General features: G+C 40.0%; 1 protein-coding gene across 4 annotated transcripts; it reads right to left on the bottom strand.

Moving 5' to 3' along the window:
* Positions 1-2,038: 2,038 nt before the first annotated feature.
* On the bottom strand, positions 2,039-19,209 carry NPRL2 (NPR2 like, GATOR1 complex subunit). 4 transcript variants are annotated; one of them, XM_007420668.3, is made up of 12 exons: positions 19,077-19,209; positions 15,182-15,267; positions 14,742-14,833; positions 14,420-14,588; positions 13,255-13,363; positions 12,156-12,292; positions 10,549-10,646; positions 8,632-8,668; positions 6,849-6,942; positions 6,100-6,217; positions 4,432-4,574; positions 2,039-3,275 (listed from the first exon to the last, which is right to left on the bottom strand). In XM_007420668.3, the coding sequence occupies exons 2-12, from the start codon at positions 15,257-15,259 to the stop codon at positions 3,208-3,210; spliced, it is 1,143 nt and encodes a 380-aa protein (XP_007420730.1). In that variant the 5' UTR covers positions 15,260-15,267; positions 19,077-19,209; the 3' UTR covers positions 2,039-3,207. The 4 variants fall into 4 exon arrangements, with proteins under 4 accessions (XP_007420730.1, XP_015743586.1, XP_025022494.1 ...); XM_015888100.3 differs by lacking the exon at positions 19,077-19,209 and adding an exon at positions 18,916-19,070; XM_025166726.2 differs by lacking the exon at positions 19,077-19,209 and having other exon boundaries at positions 14,789-14,833; positions 15,182-15,270.
* Positions 19,210-19,235: the final 26 nt, after the last annotated feature.

The following is a 19,235-nucleotide window of genomic DNA, read 5'->3' on the forward strand; positions in this document are numbered from 1 at the left end:
GATGTCAATCTGACCGGAGTACTGACTGCTCACTGGTTACAAACAAGTAGGAGCTCTAATCTTGTTTTATGTACCTCTGCAAATAGAGTGCTGGTCTGGGTTAAGGAGAGCATATCCAAATCCCTCCATGAAATGTGTTTGATCTTCTGAAGCAATTTATTTGGTACCTAACTTGCATTAAAGGATTGTTCTGAACAAAAAAAAAAAAAATGCAGTAAGAGACAGGTCCTTAAAGGAAGAGATGAAACTGTAAATATGAATATAGATGTAAACAGGACTAAATAGAAAGGTGCCAGGTTTCACCTAAACTAGGAGTTTATACATCTTTAATGCCTGATGTACATAGCAGGGTGTTTTTTTAAAAATATTTTTTATCCCACCTTTATTATTTTTATAAATAACTCAAGGCAGCGAAGATACCTAATACTCCTTCCTCCTCCTATTTTCCTCACAACAACGGCCCTGTGAGGTGAGTTGGGCTGAGAGAGAGCGGCTGGCCCAAAGTCACCCAGCCGGCTTTTATGCCTAAGGGGAGATTAGAACTCACAGCCTCCTGGTGTCTAGCCTGGTGCCTTAATCACTAGACCAAACTGGTTCTTTTTAAAAAAAATTAGTTTTTAAATTCTTTTTTAAATTCTTGTAATTCTTGTAATTACAAGAATGCTAAAATACCCTTTTTATCCTCAAAGGCAGTTTTTAAAAATCAGAACACTCCCCTGGAAAGAAAAGGCTTCTCCCTTCTTGAAATGATAGCATATACTCAAAAGCCTTCCTTTATGTGCTCAGAATCTATTTACTACAAAAACATAAACCATCACATTGAGCTTTAACAAGCTGGCATATCAGTAAAGCAGGAAAAAAAAAGGTCAATTTGAGATACAATTTAGATTAAGAACTTTTTTCCTTCTTAAGTATTGTGGAGCCACTCTCCAAAATAAAAATGGCAAATCAAAGAATATGCATTTAAAACAATAATTTGCATCAGCTAAGATGTAGTCAGGCAGAAAATCTATCTATGTGGCCACTAAGAGTTGAAACCAACTTGATGGCACATAATCAATCAAGAACAATTTAATAGAATGAGGCAGTATTAGAATGCAAAAGGTTTGTAAAACTTTTTTTACAATATTATATATATTGTAATATTTAATATAATGTAAATAAATTTAATATAATGTAAATTTAATATTTAATATAATGTAAATAAATTTAATATAATGTATAATAAATAATAAATTACTTAATTACTTATTAATTTATTTTAATTAAATTAATTACTTACTTTATTTTAATTACTTAATTACTTATTAATTTATTTTAATTTACTTAATTTATTATTTATTATTTATTAATTAATAATAAATGTATATTAAATAAATTATTTATTATAACATATTAAATTTATTATTTATTATAATTATAATTGGATAATTTGCCAAATATATAAATATGCTACTGTATTTACATATAACATAGCATATGTGGACATTAACATACTTTACATTAATTTAAAACAATAAAATGGGAAGTTAGCATGCTGCAAAGAACATTTGCCTCAGGCAATGTTTTTATTTCCAGCAATGCCTCTGGATCCCCTACGTATGTAAGTATGTGTATGTGTGTGTATAGAGCATTCTTAGAAAATGAAAATTATAGGGAGGGATACAGTGTTTGGAAGTGATCCCCCCCAAAAAAGACAGGTAAGTAGAGGTGATAAAGTTTTTCTGGGAGGTCTTGTGGGAGAAACATCCCCAGTGTAGTTTCAAATTAATACAGGTAGTCGTCACTTACCGATCACTCGTTCAGCGACTGTTCAGAGTAAAAATGGTGCTGAAAAAGGAGACTTAGACTGGTCCTCCAAGTTGCAACTGTTGCAGCATCCCCACACTCACATGATCATTAGGGCACTTGACAACCAGTATGCATTCACAACAGTCACAGTGTCCCATGTCACGTGGTCACCATTTGCAACCTTCACAGCTGGCTTCCGACAAGCAAAGACAGTGGGGAAGCCAGCAGGAAGCCGCAAGTGCTTAACAACCGCGTGTGATTTGCTTAACAACTGCAGCCAAAACTGCTGTCGTAAGTCAGCATGGCCATGTGGTTTCACTTTATGACCGCATCATAAAGCGACAGAGTTGCCAATTCCAATTGCGGTCAATAAGTGAGGACTACTGCAGATATTTGGCAGTGTCTATCTCTACCACGGCAGCCATTTTGTGAAAGCACCTATGTTTTATCAAAATTCCACACATATACATCAACTTCGGTTCAGATGGAAAAGCTTTGATCCATTTATAAGAGGAAGATATCAAATAATGAATTAGAGATTCTACACAATAAGAATCTTTTTTATTTTATTTTTATTACATTTAGTTTCCCTTTCAATTGCTGCATTTGCATTACATTTCCATGGAAAAATGATTCTGATTTACGTGAGCTTTATGAAATACAAGAGGCCCATTATTCTTTCTCATAACTAAAAAGCTATGAAAAGTATACAAGGTAAATAGGCTCAGCCCAATTATATTAAATATAACTATGCTGCAGCTTTATTTCCACAATTTTACTGCAGTATTTTACCCAAGAAAAAGAATGCACTTGCTTTTTATTAGCATGATTATCCATGATTTATTACAGCAGATATTACAATCTGCAGCTTTTTGTCAAAACTCTTAAAGGATTTCAAGTGGATATGAGACATCCTGATCCCGTTTGTTAAAAAAGAAGGTACATTATGATAGACAAAGATATTTATTAGTTATGGGGAAAAACAAGAACGAGACAGCAATAAGCAGAATAGATTTTTCTGCCTACTGCGGAGCTACTATGCTGTCTTCAGCTGAGAAGCAGCAGATTAAGGGGGAGGATTTACTGTACAGCATTCTCTGCTAGACATTTTTCCACTCCAATTCCTCCCAAACTATTTTTCAACCCATGGGTTATCCACTGCTCAACACCATAGCCTTCCAAAGCTTCTTTATACCCCTGTGTATTTTTAAACCGCCCATAGAAGAGGCCTTGTTCTGCATCTCTGCTGATCAAAGAGGGTCAAATCCATTTACCACACTTTTTCAGGGAGTGCCACAGTTTAAGCCATGCTGCTTTTCATGAGCCAGAAGAGTCCTGGGGCCAGAAGAGTCCTGTCTCATGCAGCCCAAATAAAAGTTAGCAGGGCATAATAACCATCCCATTTCTTGAATAGGCTCATTTCCAACAAACAATTATATTGGGATCATTCTCTAATCTTTCATCCAATTCCCGATAGCTCATTCCTAGAGAAATCACAAAATAATGATGAAAGGGCATTAGTATAATTCCATCTGCAATGCTTAGGCAAAATAAGGAAAGAGACCGAAAGAAGCAGCCAGTTTCTAAACAAAGCTGAAAGAAGTGAGGAAAGTAGACCAATTTATGTATTATATATTTCTATACCAGAAATTATTTATATATTTATATTCGACCTTTCTGCCCACTTAACATTATGGCCCTGAAGGGATTTATCCCTGCATATTATTCCCCACAATCCTCATTGACATGATACAAAGCTCAAATGTACAGAGCTTATTACTAGAGAATACCAGTTGTTGTATCTGTTTCTTTGCTATCATCTTGGTTCAGAATGTTTTAGTTTTGTCTGAAAAAAAAGTATGTTCTAATAAATTAGGACAAAATGCAAATAAGTTTCTTCTGGAGTCCTGTACTGTAGTGGACAATGGGACTTCATGAAACTGTTGATGCTCAATCTTCCTCTGGTTTCTAACCTGATCATACAGCGCTTTTTGATTGATTATGGAGAGCCAAAGATCTTCCAACTTCACTTAAAGCCTGTATTTTTTCCTTCTCCCAGAAAAAGATGGGGGTGGGTGGGTGGGTAGGGAGAGAGCGCATATAGTTGTGGAGAAAGGTTATGTTCTTGATGTTAGGCTTCTTTCTGTGTGGGTATCTATTTTCTAGTTTGTATTTATATTACATTTCATTAGGGATAAAAAATCCCTTACAAGGTCTGCACACAAAGATAACCTTAAAACACCTTTAGAAAGTTTAATCACAGAGCAACTGGCTCCCAATTTGTATTTGAAAGCCCCATGTCTAAGTTAGGACTCTACCTATAGCTATGGCAAAGATCTACAGGTGCTGTTGATAAAACATAAGCATGCAAATAATTGCATTACCATCCTCTTTCCTAGAATGTTAGCATTTAATTATGGCTGATACCATTATTGTTGCAATAATCCCCTGACAAAAGAAATAGATTTATAGTTCCCAAGTAATCTAAAGATTGGGCTGGCTTTAGAATTGTTTAATATTATGTTACTCCTATTTACTTTTAAAAATATTATTTTTAAAATCTACTTTATCTACTTTGTTATCTATTAATAAGTTACTGCATATGTTGTGAGTAAATGAATACAGGGAATGATTTCTTACCTGTTTTACAACAAATCTCATCATAGCTATGGCAGCCAGTGTACAGTCGAGCTGGATGACTTCTTTCATCCCGAGCTATTTTTACAGGATATTTCTGCAGTCGCCGAATAAGGCCCTTCATCAAACCAAACTGGATGAGCTTTCTAAACAAGATAAGAATAAGCTCAGAGAAAAGATGAAGAAACCTTTAAGGCAGTGTTTAGTGCTTCTTTTCTTGCTGTCCACCTAGTTGGCTAACAACAATTTTGAGATCAGCAGGAATGGTATTATATGTATTGCTGGTACGGAAACATGTTTTGTAAAAGTAGTTCTAACTCTCTTGGACTGTTTTTGTCTGTACCGCAGACGGTTGTCATCAGACCTTGTTCACACATACGTGGAAAACTTCAATATGTATGTCAAAATGGAGAGTACAAGAACCTTTTCCATATAGGTCCTATGTTTAATGAGTAGAAATAATTACATTGGAGAGGAAATTGCTCAAAGGACCATTTAAGATCAACCAACAGGCACACATTTATCAAATTTCTACCTGCCACAATTGGCAGACACTATGTGGTGTATATATTATACAGGAGATGGGCCCTGATATAAACAGATCATGATAATTACTTTGGATGACTAGAAATATCTTTTCTTTCCAGACATCCTCAAGTTTCTACTAAGTTTTCTGGAACAAATGAATGCCTTGCCCAGTTAATGCTAAAAACACATTTGTTGATGTTGTTGTTGTTGTTTAGTCGTTAAGTCATGTCCGACTCTTCGTGACCCCATGAACCATATTGCGCCAGGCCTTCCTGTCCTTCACTGCCTCCCTGAGTTTGCTCAGTTTCATGCTCATTGCTTCAGTGATGCTATCTAACCATCTCATCCTCTGCCGTCCTCTTCTCCTTTTGCCTTCAATCTTTCCCAGCATCAGGGTCTTTTCCAAAGACTCCTCTCTTCGCATTAGGTGACCAAAGTATCTGAGCTTGAGCTTCATTATCAGTCCTTCCAATGAGCAATCAGGGTTGATTTCCTTTAAGACTGACTGGTTTGACCTCCTAGCAGTCCAGGGGACTCTTAAGAGTCTTCTCCAGCACCACAGTTCAAAGGCACCAATTCTTTGGCGCTCAGCCTTCTTTATGGTCCAGCTCTCACAGCCATACATTACTACTGGAAAAACCATAGCTCTGACTATGCGGATCTTTGTTGGCAAGGTGATGTCATTTATGAGAAGCCAATGATTCTGAACAACCCTGTAGCAAGAATGTAGCTTTATGCAGACTTATAAGTTATTACTACTAATCAAATAACCCAGACTCTTCTTGCACACAGGTTTACTGAAAAGAATAGGATAAAGAACAAATTAAGATATGGAACTTCATTCTCTGATTTAACCCATTATTATGTGATCCGTCAGTTGCAAGAAAGACAAGGACATGTTTGTTCTGCAAATATATATCCATTTTAAGACAGCTGAACTTTGGCTGTTTCCACCCATGCAGAGCCCTAGGAATTGTAATTTGACGAAAATGCTCTCTTACAGATCTCAAGCAACATTCTCAGCCCTACAGATGAGAGAACAGTGATTAGACTGATTGAAACCAGGCATGCTTGACCATGAATTGCTCTGTGCTACATATTGCTAAATCATTGGTTTTCTGAAGGGAGGGAAACCTTTCCTACCTTTCATCCACTCTCTGGAGTTGGAGGGTATAGCGGCAAATGAGGTCTCGGACAGTTGTCCCAGGGCTCAGCCCACAGTACAGCTGGAAAACGTCTCTCAAACTGGCTCGCTTGTGTCCTATAGAAAATAGCAACAGAATAAAATCAAGGAAATCACACAGGCTCAAGCTGTTTGATGACGATGCCTACCATCAAAATAGTCGGCTAAACATTATGTAAGAACAGCATTCAAAATTACAATGTGGATTGCATTCAGCTTAAAGAAGGACTAGAAATAACATTCTAAGGCATCAGGCTAGATACAAATTAACCAGTGCTACCAAATATAGTTTATTGGACTGCTACTATCAGTGACAATGCCATCAACTAAATTGTTATGAGATTTTTATTTTGAACTGAAAGTCAGCCAAGAGCAAATGAATTCATTTTATGTGCAATATATTATTCATATGACTACCTCTGTCATGAAGTGATTGTTTTATGGCCATGTATGTTACAATAGTTTAGTAAATAGCTCCTGATATTAATAACCCTTGATTTTATGCAATCTCTCCCAAGCTATTTTAACAGGAGGAACACCAAAATGCTTGGTGGGGATGAGGACAAGGACTAATTTTATAGTGGTTCCTCTGGATTATGCTGCAATCAAATATACGCTTTCCTGAAGGTAAGGCCAATTGAACTCCAAAAGATGTAGTTTTGAACAGATACAAACAGGACTGCACTTTCAGTCGTCCAGGCTTCCATACCTGGTTTTGTGACATATGAGAGACATTCATCTTGCAGGCATTTATCATCCACTAGGTCCTGAACTTTAGGAGTGGTGCAATATACATTTGAGTACTGTGGGGGAAAAAAAGGAGATTTCAGTCAACAGTGGCCGAGTTGCAGCATTTTAGCTACTGCTGGAATTCACACTAATTACTAATCAAAAGCATTCCAACAGAGTGCACAGTGGCATATAATCAGCATTAGAATTACATGAAATAATGGTATCAAGTAGCAGTATAGGACATCTCTTGTTCTTGAAGTTAGTGGTAGATTTTTTAAAATTATACCTGACTCCCACAAATTATTTTTCTTTGGGTAATTTTACCAGTGACTCCTACTGAAAACTTCCCTGAACATAAGCCAATGATAAAGCAGCCTTCCTTACAAAGTCTAGATCAGTGTTTCTCAACCTTGGTAGCTTGAAGATGTGTGGACTTCAACTCCCAGAATTCCCCAGCCAGCATGCTAGCTGGGGAATTCTGGGAGTTGAAGTCCACACATCTTCAAGCTACCAAGGTTGAGAAACACTGGTCTAGACTTATCCTTAGCTGAAAAAAATGAAAGAGGATTTAAAATAAGAACTACTTTAAAATGCTGTCAAACTTCATAGAGGGTTTCACAAACCAACACAAATCAACAATTCAGTTTTGAAATGGTTCACAGGGAGTCCTTCAATAATTAACATACTTCTGTTTTTAGGCTACAGAACTTAGACACAGAGCTTATACCATACATGCAGTCTAAAATCTGGAACTACAGAACACATAGCTTTTTTGTGATGAAGGGGCAGAATAATCTGATCTATTATTTGGGAGTTCTCTGCTATCATCATCTCCAACAGAACTTCAGCCTTGCTGGGCTCTTGCCAGCAGGACAAAAGCAAGGGAGGTGTGTTCTCCCCCTATCTCCACTCCAGCTAAAATGTCATCCTCTCCATCCGAATGTCATTAACTGATACAGAAGGAGAGCTGGGAAGGTTTGGGACACTGAAGAAATAAGGCATCCTTTTGCTCTTTTCAGACACTCAAAAGGCCTTGAAGTAGATGGAGGATGAGTTCAGATTTCTCTCCCAAGATCAGAGTTATCTCTGTTCCTGGGGGGAGGTTGGGTAGAAGAGTAGATTCCTACAGCTTCTAAGATACCTCCCTTGGGACCACAGGATAGTAGCCTAACACTAATATTTTTGGCAATGAGTTAGCATACCTATTCTTTCCATTTAGAATTAAGTGCTAGTAAACATGCTTCATTTTTTTCTAAGACTTACATGTACTGCTTTCAAATATCAGGAACTGCTTAGTTCATTAATATCTATCAGGTTTGTAAGCTTCAAAATATCATCGCTAAAATGTCCTGTATTAGAACTAGAGTTCCCCCATTTGATTAAAATGAAGCTAGATGATCTCAATTTTTCTGATTTGAGGTTTCACTAAAATCTAATTGGAACAGATGCAGGAGCTGAAGAAGACAGAGATCAACCCTTTCCTGTGATAAGGTTACAGATTATACATGTATGTGTGTATGCACATCCTCTTATTTCTCACCAGGTTATTCTGAGCTGAAAATAGGAAGTGATTCTGTTGGAAAAACAATTGCTATATTAGTGTGTGAGTTCTATTCCTTAACTACTATGTTCTTTGATAGGTAGCCCACATTTGCAAAGCACCATTTGATCCTGCACAATCATGTGATAATGCAAACATATAAACTAGACATTTTATCATCTCAGTTCATCATGCTGAACTATATATACATTCTGCTCACCTGAAGTATTGAAACTAGAGTGACTACACCATAGTATCTAAAAATAAAATAAAGACCATTAGAAGATAACAAACATAGTAAACTACATGCATGTTATAAGAAAAAGAAAAATCCAGGAGATAATAATAAATTGTAGGGTAACCAGTAACAGAGATGACTGGATATACCATATATATTTAAGGATAACCTTTAGTTTAATATGACTCCCTCCCCCACAAAGAAAATAAAACACATGAAAATGCTGCACAATGGCTAGGTTCCCCAACTTGTTATTCTAGAATTGTCAAATCTACTGAGATGGATTGTGGTGGAACAGAAATTGGTCAATCAATTACATAACTAATTCCAACTGAAACCAGATTCTACCCTAATCCCAATAAATACATACATGCAATATGTATATGGGTATACGGGTATATGTATTTACACACTTTCTAGAAGCTATTCTTCAAAAAAAGGTGCTGGATTGGGAATGGCCAGGTGGATCTTAATCAAACTGTGCGTGTCTGCCTTCAAGTCAGTGTTGACTCCCAGTGACTGCCCGGATACGCCCCTGCAGTTTTCTTGGCAAGATTTTGGAAATGGTTTGCCACTGCCTCCTTCCTAGGGCTGAGAGAGTGTGACTGGCCCAGAGTCACCCAGCTGGCTTTGTGCTTAAGGTGGAGCTAGAAATCAGGGTTTCCTGGGTTCTAGCCTGGTGCCTTAACCACTGCACCAAACTGGCTCCCTGTTAATCAACTAATAACCTCTAACTGAAAATTAGCTGCCTATAAAATAAGACACCTTATTAACAAAATTAAATGATACCCATTTGTACAAACCAATCATTCTCATTTACACACAAACCTCTCTCACACAGAAATACACAAGTATATACACAGATGTATGCATGTACAAACATACTTCCCTACCTCATTTCAGCAGAAAAAAGGAAGAAAAAATGAGGTAAGATGTTGGAAAGAGAAGGAAACAGAATGTCAGGAGGACAAACAAGGGAAAGAGGGAAAAAAAATAAGAGAGAGGAGTCCTATTTATACCTTTAAAAAAGGTTAAATTCACCAGGCAAACAGTTGCAGCTGCTCAAAGTATCTTCATCCATGATTTGTAATGCAGGTTTGTAGCCATTTCTGCCTCTTGCTTAACTAAGTGAATATTGGGTGACGCTTCCTCTGCCCCAATTTACAGTATGTGGAAAAAAGCTTTCAGTTAAATAGAGTATCCTATAGTGATTTTGTTAGAAGGATGATTAAAGATGCAACATTAGGGTAAAGAAAGCAGCTTGACGTATGCATTTTTTTAGCTTTGGTCAAAACAGTATCAGATGGATACACAAGAAAAATTCTGCAGCCCTCAAAAACCAATCAGAACCTAATGTAAAGAGGGATGCCAAAAAGAGCACTTGACTGGAATCTGTTGGAAAGTATGCTTTATCATCATTCAGAAAAAGAGTGGATTTCTCTGGGGAACTGCTAGGAGAAAGGGAAATGCAATCCTTTCATCTTTGACCCATCAAGACCACCATTTCCAAGCTGCTAATATACATTATGTTATATGTTATGCTACGTTATGTCATGTCACAATAATGTAATGTAAAGCACAGTTTCAGGTCCACTGTGTGAAAAGAAAAGTTAAATCTCTCCTCTGTATGCTATGGGTCCCCCCTCCAAAACATCAGCCCTCATCTGCCATTATTTTTTTAAATGGACAGGCCTCAGACAATGACTGTTAAAACAAGTCTGACCCCTTTCAAGGCAATATTTATTTTGGCCATAATTTATTGTGCTTTTAAAATGTAATAAAAAGTGAGTAAGAAAGAACCCTAAAAGAAATGGAACTTTTTAAAGTACTAAATGCATTTTCTCTCTCTTTCCTGTAATCAATCCCAGTAGCTTTTTCTTTTTTGCACCTAGCACTTACAAGAGATTTTGCACAGCGATTCGAACCAAATTGAGTTCCACGTCTGCTTCAGCTGATATTTTCTGAACGTGCCGAAATCCATCAATATATGGCAAGATCTAATGTGAGAGAGGATGTATAAGATGAACGTAAGGCTGAATAAAGGTGCATACACTCAAATATAAACAATTTTTTCCCACAAGCTAAACCAGAAAGACAATGATAAGAAGGTGTCTATAAAAGATCAGAATGGTGTTTGAATTCAGTGAAAGGGAGACTTAAGCCCTATCCAGACATTCATTTGCATGTGAACTACAGTTAAGTGGATGGCAGAGACCAGTAAGGCCTGCCGCCCACACTTTACTGGTTGCTTAATTGATCAGGACCGACAAGTAGGACTGTCAGCTTTCAGTTTCCTTTTGTGCAGCAGGACTTGCAGGCTCTCACAGCTTTTATCAGAATGACGAAAGCAGCATTTGAGTGCCACAAGCCCTACCCCCTTTGGGTGTGCAATGTTGCAGTGCGCACAGAAAATGAGTAAGGATTGCACTACAGTACCACAGCGCTGCTTGCTTCACCTTGACGCCCCTCCCCCTTCGATCCTATGCAGACACTGCTCCTTTTGTGCTGAACAGGTGAAGATCTTAGCAAATACATAGTTCTAGGGCAGCAACAGGGGGAGGAGTTGTGTTCATATTCATATCCATATCCACATACTTCATTTGAGTTTAGCTCTCTTCATGTGCACACAAATGACTGCATAGGCTCCAATACATTTCAATTAACCTGACCGTTGATAACAAAAGTAAGATCAGATCAATGGACCATAATTATACAAAAAGCATACTGCATGCCAGATATGGGACAATTAAGCTCTTAAGGACATACATTATTCCCTTGCTGTACTACTATCACCTACTTTATGTGATATTGTGATGAATGCATGTTATTGCCACAGCTTTATGAAAGAAGGGGAACATTCTCAAAAGAGACACAATACAAAATAAGCTTTATAAACATAATCTAATTGTGTCTGGAGCTATTTGTTAGGGTTACATCCTGCCTTTTGTTCAGGACCTCAATGCGATATGCATGATACTCCCTCCTCCCATTTTTCTGCATCCCAACAATCCTGTGGGGTGGACTGGGCCAGAGTGATTGGTCCAAAGCCATCCAGTGAGCTTGGGTGGCTGAGGCTGGGCCTGAACCTGGATCTCCTTGGCGCTAACCCAACACCTTAATCACACTGGGTCTATGACCAGTGTTTAAAGTTCACGGAATCTGCTACCCTTCTTACAGCTCCATTCTGGTGAATAATATTCTCACTGAGTATGTAATTAAGTAAATACAGAGGCATTAAGAACACAGAATTGCAGTCTGAATCTCAAAGCAAGGAAACATTTAGCTGGAACCCCTTTTAACACAGTGGGACAAGCTAACTCTGAATAAATTGGTACACAGTCAAGCTGCCTAGGAGGGAAATTGTTTTCAAGTCAATTTTCAATCCCTCATGAGATTGCTTTGCAGGGGGGGGGGGGGGGGCTGCAGGCAAAGTTCTCCCTCCAATGATGATATTATTATGAAATACAAGGGTGGGACTCTATTTCAAGCTAATTTTCTGCACCAACCTGCTGAGTAGTGAGGTCCCATTGAGAATTTAAAAAGTCATCCTTATCTTGGGTGAAGACAGGGACATCATATTCCTGTACAATGGGGGGATCTGGACGTTGCTCAATCACTTTCAGGTGAATGGTGTTTGATTCGTCTATAAAAAGGGGCAACGTTTAACTCATTGCAAGATTATACTATCACAACAGGTCTGCTGGGATTGAAACACGCTGCACAACAGTAATAGACCCTACTTTATAAGGCATAATCCAGTGTTGTCCAAACTTGGCCACTTTAAGATGAGTGAACTTCAACTCCCAGAATTCCCCAGCCAGCAGTTGACATCCACTCATCTTAAAGTGGCCAAGTTTGGACAACACTGGCATAATCAGACTGGGTCTGCTATGGGAGTGCTCACATTACAACCACACTCTTGATTAAGTTTTAGTCTTGAGTGTACAGCAATTTTCAAAACCAGAGGGTAATTAGATAACCCCAATGAGTGACAGTCCAGAATTGAGAGAATATTCAAATTATGCAAAAATACCAAGGACAATGTCTTTTCCTTAGTCACGCCAATTTATAAGAGCCAGAGTACAGGAAAATAAAGGTGTCAATACTTTATTGAAGTAATGAATCCTTTCTTTAATAAATAAGAAATATTTACTCTTAATAAATATTTCTAAAGAATAGCAAGAACTCGCTTTAAAGGACCAACATCCAGCTTTTCTTGGTACTTTGTGGACCCTTGATCCAAACAGTGGTTATGGCTGAGAATTTTGGAGTCAAACTGGAAGGCACTAGGCTGGAGAAGACTGCTTTGGGAAATGACATCTCCCTTCCCACCCAATAAGTAAATAAAAACCACAGTATATGCTCAAGAACATCAGAACAGGATTTCACTTCCCACTTTTTCTTGCTGTTGAGCAAAACCATATTCTTATACTACTTTACCTTTTCATATTGAGAGATACAGATATGGAGAAGGCAGCACCAAATAATAAACGTTCTTCGGTTCTAAATGTGCTGTGCAGTTCTCATCTCCCCAAGAATCACAACCCTGCATTTTAATATGCTCATTTCCCAAATAAATTTTGCAACAACGTTTGGTGAAAATACCAATAGGCAGAGTGCATTTGCCAGTAGCATTCAGTTGTTCAAGCAGGATGGTCATGATGGGTATCAATTTTTGCTTGCTCTCATCATTGGAAATGAAACCACTTTCAAGCTAGGAAAGAGCAAAGTTGATGATCAGTCACAATCGAAGTGTCACCTTACTGTGTGCCCCACTAAAAATACGACTTCTTCATTCAAATAAACATACCTGAGCATATTTTTCACAGCAATAATAAAATTAAAACACAAAAATAGACTTAAACTCTTAGGGCATCATATATAACATTGTTACAGACATAGAGGGGGATGAAAGAATAGGAGTAAGAGATCCTGGTTTGCAGAGGAATGGTCTTGAAAGAAGAAAAAAAGCTGTTTGACTTTTACAGCACAAAGCAGGAATTTGTTTCCCCCCAGGAAACTAGCATAAATGTTTAAAGCATATTTTTGGAATAGCACAACTTTGCTGCAGGAAATACAGCAGCTGTGTGCTATTTCTTTTCAACCAGATGCAGAAAAACAAACAGAGTTACATTTTACAAGTCTTAACAAGACTATATAATCTCCCCCCAAAACTTCCAGAGTATATTGGCAAAGGACTGGAAGTGAAACGCCTGTTGACAGCTCTGATCGTGGCAGCTAAGAGGTACCTATGACAGTCCATATTCATCGCACAAAAACCTTTCCAAGCTCATCAGATGCCACTTTACACACAAGATGTAAAGTGCTTAAAAAAAAAAACCCAGGTGACTAAGCATTAGAGAAAAAAGTAAGAGTGAAGACAAGGGTGCTTCCATGTTGCCTTTTCTGTCACAGTGTCTGCTGCCTGCCTGGGACACCATATCCCAAAGGTTAGATTGGTTCTGACCCTGCTGGCCTTTCATAAAGCACTGAAGACCTGGATGTGCTCCAGGGCCTGGGGCTGGGAGATCAGATGGCTTGTTTAGAAGATTCTGTTGATGGTTTGGTCTGGCTTTACCACTGGCGACCACTGTAGGCTTTAACCCATGTTAATATTGTTTCTTCTTGTTTTTAATGTGTCGTTAGCTGCCCAGAGTTTCATTTGTGAGATGGGTGGAAATAAAATATAATATAATATTAAACATAATAAAAATCTGTACACACTTCTGAAAGCAGAAATGAAGGATAGCGTATTTAGACTATTTCTAACCTCCAGAGTAGTAAGGTAACCTGCCAATTTCTTCACAATAGGTTCCAGTGCGCAGGTCTTAGCTCTAGCATCACAAACAAAGCCAAGGTTGAAGTGCAAGGCATTCCGGGTGTATTTCTTATGTTCAATGCAAACTGGGCAACCAATTAGCTTTTTTTCCATAGCTGTGCTGGTTATTGTGGAATTGGAGGGGGGGGGAGAAGAGAGAGAGAGAACATTTAGTATATAACTTCTTTGGCATTTACCAACACCCAAAATACTGAGCATTTTTTTTTTTTTATCAAGCAAGGGTTTTCTTACATTACTCCTGCATAATACTCACACTGTGATAAGCTTATTTTGCAGTTCAGGTTTGGTGATGATATATACCTGTACTGTATCAAACAGCTCTCGGGAAATAAAATCCTCTGGTACCTGCAGGAACAAGACACAACTGCAAATAATTAATAGACAAGCAGATAAAAAAATAATGACCTTAACTTTTACGGAAGCCCTGTCTTTTAAGCTATGGCAACATGTTTTTCAAACAAAGGTGGGAAAACACTTTATCCACCACTGCAAAAATGAAATACACAATCAGAAATAAAAACATACAAGCAGCTGCAAGATCAGAAGCTCGGATACACTTGATGAATGCAGAAGGTCTCAGCTTCAACTCCAGTCAAGGATAGGAAGAAGCACCTCTTGCCTAAAATCTTGGACAATAGCCACCAATCAGCGCAGAAAATAACAAACTAGACAGATAACTTTTGCACAACTGACCTGATATGTTATTTTAGGTCCCAGTGTTGGATGGAATTCACTGAAAAATATACATTCAATTCTGCTGCTGATTTCCATTGTGTCAACTGAAAAAGATCAAATTCACAGAAATGAATGGAAAGGCTACATTTGGGAAAGAATTTTAAATTTTGAAGTATCACTTTTATTTTCTTTAATCCAATTCCAAGGCCATCTGACTCCCTGATGACTCTGGGTGGCTTACAAATAAAAAAGGAAAAAAGAAATTGTGATCAACCGCAAGGACAAAACATTCGGCTATAATCAAACATAACTAAAGGGAACTCCAAAACCAACCTATCCTAAGGCCTGGGAGAACAACCTGGTTTTAAATAATTTACTAAACATTATAAGGGTGGGAACTGCAGGAATCTCTGGGGGGATATTGTTCCAGAAGGTAGGCACTGCAATAGAGCTGGCACGCCTCCTGAATCTTGTAAGATGATTGTTTAATCACCCGGGTCCAACAGTCACCTGGGGCAGGCCAGTCTAACAGGCCCTACAAGGTAGATTGGCACCAGCAAGCCAAAAAGCAATCAGAAAGTGATCTGACCACAGCAATGGACTAATAACAATGTCCTCCAGAACCAGATCACATCTCATCTGCCCTGAGACAAAAACCAGGTCTAGTATGTGATCCCTGTTATGTGTCATGCCCAATATGTCTTCGGACAGGTCCATGGTTGTCATGATGGCCATAAGCTCCTGAGCTGCCCCAGACTCAACATCACTAGGTAGTAAATTGAAGTCCCCAAGAACCAGTAACCTCAGGGCCTCAACCACCAGCCTACTAATGGAATCCAGCAGCTGAGGCAGAGAAGATGCTGTACAACATGGAGGGCGGTACAACAGCAACAATCACATCTGTTCCCTGGAGGCCAACTTCAACCAGAGTTTCACACCTGGTTATCTGTGGGGCAGAGCCTCTAAAAGCCCATAATGACTTGCGGATGAAAACTGCAACCCCACCTCTCCTCCCTTGGAGTCATGGCTGATGCCAAACCTTAAACCCAGGTGGGCACATTTCCTGGCCCAGCCAAGTTTGGATAACATAACCCAGGTCAGCTGCCTCATCCACAATCAAATCATGGATGAGGACAGATTTATTACAGATAGTCCTTGTTTAATGATCATTCGTTCAGCAAGTTATGATGGTGCTGAACGAGTGGTACTTACGACCGGTCCTCGAAGTTCCGGCCGTGCCAGCAACCCCATGGTCATGTGATTGCAATCTGGGTGCTTGGCAACTGGCTCACACTTACGATGGTTGCAGCATCCCACAGTCATATGATCACCACTTGCAACTTTCCCTGCTGGCTTCCCACAAGCAAAGTCAACAGGGAAGCCAGCAAGGTAGGTCATAAGTCACTTGCACTCTCCCCTGCCCAGCAGCAGCCACCCCCAGACCTGCCACACTCGCGCCACGTGGGCCACCTGTGCATCCTCCCCTGCCCGGCAGCAGCCACTTATCTGCCTGCCAGCCTGCTTGCAAGCTGCCTGGAATTTCCTTAATAATCCTCACTTAATGATGGCAATGGGGAGTGCCGGGATTGCTGTCGCTAAGTGAGGTAGTCACATGACATTGCGCTTTATGACCGCATTGCTTAGTGATGGAAATTCTGGTCCCAATTACCATTGTTAAGTGAGGACTACCTGTACAGACTGGCCTGGTATTCAACAGCAGCAGCAGCAGCTGGAGTTCAGGGCCACGGAGGATCTGGTAATCGGGCCCCATGGGAAGATCCGGTGAGCTAGACAGTGGTATCACTCTCAGCCAACAAACCAACTGTTCCCAGAAGCAACCTGTCCCCAAGATCTTGCCATATCTCCCTCTCATTTCTTGATGTTCCAGCCTGCCTTCTCATTTCCATCTAGGACTGCTGCCCACTCTCCTCTCCTAGGCCAAGGCATACATTCACCCCCACTTACTTCTTGGTCACACCAAACCATGCATTCAGCAAAAACAAACATGCAACCAAATACACCATGCTTATGCCAGGCTCTTGAAGCAGCAGCCAGGCCTCACCTCAGGCTGTACCTGCCCTTAAGCACTCAGCAGTTCAGGGGAGAAAGTCAGGCCTACCCCCATTGCCCAACAGGGGAACAAGATGTAACGGGCTAAGTGGCAAAGGTGCCAGTTTCTAAGTCTGAGAGAAGGAGCCAGTGGAGTCCAGAGGATGGCCCAACATGGCTCCATGAGAATAAGGCAGATATTCTGGTAACAGAAGCACCATCCAGCCTGGCACTGCTGACCCCAAGCTGAGAATTTCAAGGTCCTCTTCAAGGTACTTCCCAGAGACTCCCTCCCCTGGGCAAAAATACCTCAGAAGACCAAAGCACCAGTCCGACCCTCAGACCAAGGTGGGATAAACAGCAAAAGATGTACCAGACCCACAGAATCGCAGCCACATGCGACCCTATTGGCCTGAGCAGGCCAGGCAGCATTGAGGAACTTGCCAAATTTTAATATGGAACAAATTCCACAAAAGTAGAGCAATTGCCGAATAGGCATTAGACTTTATTTCTGATAATCTTATCTCCTGCACTGATGTTGAGTATTAAGCTTACATTCTTCATCATTTTAGCTTAAAGGTGGAAGAGTAGCACAATTATCCATGCTGCTGTGATCACACTGAGTGATTCCACTTGCCAGTGTGTGCAGCTACAAACCAGGATGTGAGTGGTCTGTGATTTATGTACAGTCTTATATGAACCAAGGACTCTGGCTTGTACTTTGCAGGACAAAAAACACAGTGAATTATTCTTGTTCATACAAGACTAAATGAATCACAGATCAAATTGTCAAGATCTGAAAGCAACCCACCGACAGAAAGGGCCAGAGGGAGCAATCGGGGAAGCATTTTGTGAAACGCAACTCATTCAGTGCTCAGAAACTTGTTTTGAGCAACACAGAAGGCAGCCCCCAGCATTCGCACTCTTTGGTTCCCATCGACACCAGAGGAATACTACATACAGTGCCAACAAATGACCCCTTTACTCCCAAAGGCCTGTATTTTCCAAAACAGCACAGGGCAACATCCCATGAAAGCAGCAGGCTGAAGTGCAAGCCCACCCACTCTACCCATCACACTGAGGATGGCTTTGTACTAGTTGGCTGGAAACAATCAGGTGCCCTACCTTTCATTAGGACTTCTCAGTTAATCTTCCCATTTATGTATGCACAGTTTTGTATGCTGCAGTACTTCAAAATGAATCTACCTAGCTTAGTTCATCACTTTTTCAGACTTGGCAGCTTTAAGATATGTGGACTTCACCTCCCACAAATTCTGGGAGTTGAAGTCCACGCATTTTAAAATTGCCAAGTTTGAAAAACACTGCTTTAGTTCATTCATTACAGGCAAGTCTGGGAGAACAGTTCTTTAAATCTAAGCAATTCCAACTATTCTTTGTAGAGAGCATTTTTCTTTTTAAGAGCTGACTGAGAAGGCTTGGTGGAAGAAACCGTAACCTCTACAGATCTAACAGTAGTCTTGCCTTTAATCAATAATCAAACTGCCTACGAAGTCACAGGCTATTATTGCTCAAGGAAGGCCCAGTCCCCAGAACTGACAGAAAGCTATCCAGAATCGGATTCACAAAAGCTCCTGAAATCCTCGCCATATATTGCGCCTATGGAGGGAAATATCGTGAAGCCTTCACACGGTCTCCTCCTCTCCCTCAGGGGGCCAAAGACCAGCGCCAGGCTCTGCACCTACCTCCTATAGAAGAGAGCGGCCAAAGCACGCATGTGTAAACCTAACTCCAACCGGGCGAGCGAAAGAGCCTGGGAAATACTGTACAGCAATCTCAGAGCGCGTGCGTCTTGGTGGGCCTGGAGAAAACCCTCCGGCAGATTTCCGCGCGCAGATGTGCTCACCTGCCCATCCCCTTTCCGCGCTGGTAACAACGCCGTACTAACGCCGAGACAAGAATGGTAGGTACGAACGTGCCCTGCTTGTCATGTGCCGCGAAGTTGGTTGGATTCGAGAGGGTTTCCCCGGTGATGGACAGCGCGGCTCAGCCTCTCAGAGGCAGG

This window comes from Python bivittatus, unplaced genomic scaffold (genome assembly GCF_059951505.1).
Source record: "Python bivittatus isolate LINGU-HERP-01145 unplaced genomic scaffold, Pbiv_v1 ctg000080_np1212, whole genome shotgun sequence".
Taxonomy (NCBI): domain Eukaryota; kingdom Metazoa; phylum Chordata; class Lepidosauria; order Squamata; family Pythonidae; genus Python; species Python bivittatus.